The following is a 5,235-nucleotide window of genomic DNA, read 5'->3' on the forward strand; positions in this document are numbered from 1 at the left end:
AAATAAATAAAATAAAATAAAAAAAAATAATCCAAGTATCCAAAAGTATTTTCGTATTTTGTACCATAGTCTTAAATTTCTTTTTTATATCATAACTTATTTGTGTGCTCAAAATTATGAACTACCTTCTGTAAAAAGATATCATACATTTATTTTTCATGGTAAGTACTATTAACAGTTGTGTTAAGTATTAATTTCTACATATATAATATACAAATTTATCAATCAGCAAACTTGCTGGTTAAACTTCCTTGCTTCTGAAGTCATTAAGGAAGAATTGAGGGCTGGCGAGATACCTCAGTGATCTAACCACCTGCCTGGCAAGCACAAGGACCTGGGCTTGATCTCACACACTATGCCAGCCCTGGAACCCAAGGTGTGCCATGCCGGTCACTGAGACCAGGTGTGGTGGTGCACGCCTGTAATCCCAGCGCTTGGGAGACTGAGACAGGAGGATCACTATGAGTTTGAGCTGCACAGCAAGACCCTGTACCAAATAAATAATTTTTTTAAACTTTTTTTTTATATTTTAGGGAAGGGTCTATAGAGTGTTCAGGGTCTCACTACTAGATTGGATTTGTAGTGATCCTCCTGTTTACAGCCTCCCAAGAGCTGGGATTACAGGTGTGCGCTACCATGCCCAGTCTCATTTGCCATCTCAGTGTGCCCCGGGGGTGGAGCCGGCATGGCAGACCTGGGGATCGAATCCTGGACCCCTGCACCTGCTTGCCGGCACTTTAATCCACTGAGCTATTTAGCTGGCCCCCAAATAAATATTTTTTTAAAAAAATGGAATAAGCCTTCTTCCACATAGTTGCCCTATGTCAACCCGACGAGGCTGACACCACCTGGCACAACTCACTGTATTCTGGGTTTGTTTTTGTTTTCAGTACTGGGGATTGAACTCAGGACCCTGTGCTTGCCAGACAAGCGCTTATTCTACTGAGCTATTTCCCCAGCCCCAACTCACTTTATTCTGTTGGCCATGCTATCTTACAAGCTCTGCTTCTGCAAGTTCAAAAAATATTTGAAAAAAAAAAAAAAACCTGTACTAAACATATTACTATCACTGATAATGAATGAAAAGAAAGGAAAGCAAGATTTTAGATTATCAGGTTTATTCTATTTTGAGAGATTCAATCAGAGAATGGATTTCAGCTTTGTGCCTTAAATTCTTTGTGCTTCTCACGTTTGCAGGAAGCACAAAGCTACCAGTTTAGTAATCTCGTCCTTCTCATCTTGTGGATCACCTTGATGCCCTCCCTTTCTCCTTCTATTTCCATGACCAGCGTTGATGACTATAAGGTAAAACAAAATAATGAAAATGTTAGTTGGTTTAATGAATTAGAAATTTATTGTAGTAGATTACAAGATTTTTGGGGGGGGTGGTAAGTTTCTTTTTAGGATGTTTACATATGGAACAATTTCTTAGAGCTCGTAGGTAATAGCATTAAAAATAAAGAATGAAAGGAAGGAAGAGAAAAATAAAGAACAAAGATAAATGAAAGTTTAACCTATATTATTTCTGGCTAACAGAGAAGGTAGAATGAGATTTGTCGTCCTACTAGGAATATTTTGTTAAAAATCAGAATATCGGTTTTCAGGTATAGGAAAATGGACAGTAGTGGACTGAACTACCTGAGAAAAGAATGCAAGCAATTTTTTTGCTAGAAAAAAGCTAGCTTTCAATTCACCACAGTTTTCTTCCTGGAACTATTTGTGGACTAGGCAGTAAGCAATATACAGAGTTCTTATTAAACTGAAGAGATAGGAATTTGGAGTTCAAGGAGGTTGAAATGGCTGGAATTTGCATGATGGGGTCATATAAAAGAGCTACAGGGAGAAAGAGCCACAGGACTCTGTATTAGGGTTACTTTGAATTTATGGCTATCACTAAGCTAATCACATGTAGTGAAACTCCGTGTAGGCAAAAAACAACAAATTGTTGTAAGATAATAATTCAAAGAAATAGAAAATATTTGATTTGCAATCAGCTACTAGAGGATTTAGCAAGCGATTGACCCAGAAGGTCAAGCAAGGGTACACCTTCATATTCAGGCTAATTTAGCCCTACAATAAAGCTTACTGTAATTGTGTCTCAAAAAAAATTCACAAAGGATTTAAAGTAGAGAAAGCAGGTGGGTTGCCAGGATAAAATGGAACCTCCGGAAAGAAGAATCCAAAATGAATAACCAGCAGTGCGAAATTCACATGGGCCAAGCCAAAAAAAATTACTAGGCATTTAAAGGATAAAGAAAGTACAAACAGAAACTGGATGGGAAATCAATAGAGAGGAGACCCAGAAATGATAAAGATAATATCAAAAATATTAACAGAAATAACACAGAAAAAACCCCCAAATATTAACCTGCTTAAGAGTTCATGGAGACTGGGCGTGGTGGCATGAGCCCATAATCCCAGAGCTTGGGAGGCTGAAAACAGGAGGATTACTACCCGAGTCCCATCTGTGTAGTGAGACCCTGTACTAAATACATAAAAAAAGAGTTCATGGGATGAGGAGAAGCGGAATAAATTTATGAAAACAAATTAGATGGGATTTTCATTGGTAAAGAATACCATGCCTGATGAAAAATTAAATTAATGTTGTTTATAGCTATAGACAGTCTATAAATTGAACCAGAGAGAGAAAAACTTCTGAGAAATTGCACAGATCCTTCAAACCCATCGGTATATATTCTTAAAGTATATATACCAATTAAATTCCCTATAGGAGAGGAGTCAAGTGACAGAAAATGTATTTCAAAATGACTTTCAAAATTTAATAAAGAGGGACTGGGGAGATAGCTTGGTGGCATGAGTGCCTGCCTGGCAAGGGTAAGGTCTCAAGTTCGATCCTGGTATCACATGTTGTGCCAGCCCTGGAACCTGGGCCATGCTGACCCTGAAACAAGGTGTGGTGGCACACACCTGTAATCCCAGGGCTAGGGAGGCTGAGACAGGAGGATCACTATGAGTCCAAACTGCATAGTGAGACTCTATAAAAAAAATAAAAAGATAAAAACTATATGTTCGCAGATTGAAGAAGTTCATGGAATCTCAGTCAGGATACACACCAATAAAATCATTAGATGGTCCATCCCGATCAAATTGCTGAGACTAGTGACAAAAACAAAACAAAACACCTTACACATCTCAGAAATAAACTGACATATTTCAAAGAAATACACATGGCAATGACAAGACAGTTTAAGAAGAATATAAGGTAGGAGATAAAGGAATAATACCCTTAAAATGTTGAAGAATAAGATTGCCAAAGTAAATGCTTAGCTTCAGCAAAACAGATTCCAAAAATAAAGGAGCTAATAAATTTAATGAAAATGAAAATTAAGAGAAATCGTTGCTGCTAGACCCACATTTAAAAGTTGTTAAAGGAAGTCTTCCAGTTAGATGGGCAACAACACCAGACGAAAATTGAGACACACATAAGGTAATGAAGAGCACGAGAAATGGCAAATATAGATGGGTTCAGAGAAGCATCCTTGTAATTGCAGCAACCCAGGAGACTGAGGCAGGAATGTCGCAGGTTTGAACCCAACCTGGGCAACTTTAAGAGACGCTATCTAAAAGCTAAAGGGAAAAAATCAAAAAACAGAACAAAACAAAAAAAGACTCTAGACGTAGCTCATTGTAAAATACATGCTGAGCATACATGAAAATCAGGGTTCAAATCCAAGTACCACAAGCAAAAAAATACAACTATGTGGATAAATGTAAAAGACAATCTCTTCCTCTTTAAAAATAATTTAAAATATACTTTTATTAGTAGCTATTTACTATGTGACAAATGTTGAAATTCAGTGATTAAAGCAATAACATCAAAAAAATTTACGCTGTACAGAATATAGTTTCTATCCAAATGTGGTTAAAGCAGGAAATAGTGAGATGCTCAGAAAATTGTGAAATATCTGAAAATTAAAGACTAAACCATCAGTAATGACGGATCAGAGAAGAAATCACAGTGAAAATTAGAAAATATGTTTAACTGGCTGATAGTGAAAACTAGATATTAAAATTTGTGGGAGGCTGCTAAGGTTGTTTTTAGATAGAAATTTATAGCTTCCATTGACTGTAATTGAGAAGAACGCTAAAAACCTGAGACTTCTATTTTCATTTTGGGAAGCTAGAAAAATCGAGTTTAACATCTCTCCTCATCCTGTGGTTCCTGTTCTCTGGAGAACAGCAGGGGACAGCCAAGATCTGAGTTGCACTGGGGAGAAAGGAGGCTGTGTGTCTCCCCACTTCCGTCTCTGCTCACAGCTAAGGGTCCGTCGTCACGGAAGGACAATGTAGACGAGACTCTGGGAAGAGACTGATGTGAAAATTGTGCTACAGAAGGGATCCTAATTGACTAAGCAAAGCCAACTAAAATCAATTAAATTACAAAACACCAAGGTTTTGAAATTATTATGGAGTGACACACTGAGTGATGTGTTCTATCATTTGGACTGTTTGGTGGAATTTTATTTTTATGTTTATTTATTTACTGCAAGGTCTACAGGGTCTCACTACACACATCAGACTCGGAGTGAGTCTCCTGTTTTCAGTCTCCCAAGTGCTGGGATTATAGGCGCACACCACGACATCCAGTCTCAATCGCCATCTCAGCGAGTCCCAGGGTCAGGGCCGGCACAGCACACCGGGGATTGAACCCTACGTCTGCCTAAGTAGGCACTTTAATCACTGAGCTATTTGGCCAGCCCTTGTTTGGTAGAATTTTAAATGTAAAATTTAGTTTAACTAGTAAAGAAAAGTTACTAACACTGATACATGTTATACGTATTACACAAATTGTTAAATATTTGAATCAGAGCAGGTGCAAAGCTATTCTGAAGTTGTGGGCAATGTTTAAGTATTTATAGTGTTCCACAATAGCTACCTATTCAGAATTTTAAAATGAGAGAACTTTACAAAGAAAAAACTGGGGGGGCCTGGCCCTAGCTCAGGTCTTTAAGTGGCTGGTTCCACAAAGCTGTCAGCCTCAGGTTGCTGGAGTTCAAACCTCACAACTCTCCAGCTGGCCAAAAAAAGTGCCCTGAAGGCATTCGAGGAACAACAACAACAAAAAACAAAACAAAACAAAAACAAAAACAAAAACAAAAACAAAAACGCCGGGGAGATGGCTCAGTGGAATAAGCGCTTCCCTGGCAAGCGCAAGATCCTGAGTTCAATCCCCGGTTCCGAAAAAACCAGGGCTTGAACTCAGGCCCTTGTACT

General features: G+C 38.3%; 1 protein-coding gene across 2 annotated transcripts in view; it reads left to right on the forward strand.

Moving 5' to 3' along the window:
• Nucleotides 1–5,235, forward strand: part of LOC101562973 (ATP-binding cassette sub-family A member 8-A-like) — a 78,069-nt gene that overhangs the window by 41,674 nt on the left and 31,160 nt on the right. For both annotated transcript variants that reach the window (XM_023714152.1, XM_023714153.1), the window contains exon 23: nt 1,198–1,305. In XM_023714152.1, coding sequence (XP_023569920.1) covers nt 1,198–1,305 — 108 coding nt within the window. The remainder of the gene's footprint in view (nt 1–1,197; nt 1,306–5,235) is intronic.

This window comes from Octodon degus, unplaced genomic scaffold (assembly GCF_000260255.1).
Source record: "Octodon degus isolate 3935 unplaced genomic scaffold, OctDeg1.0 scaffold00033, whole genome shotgun sequence".
Lineage (NCBI taxonomy): Eukaryota > Metazoa > Chordata > Mammalia > Rodentia > Octodontidae > Octodon > Octodon degus.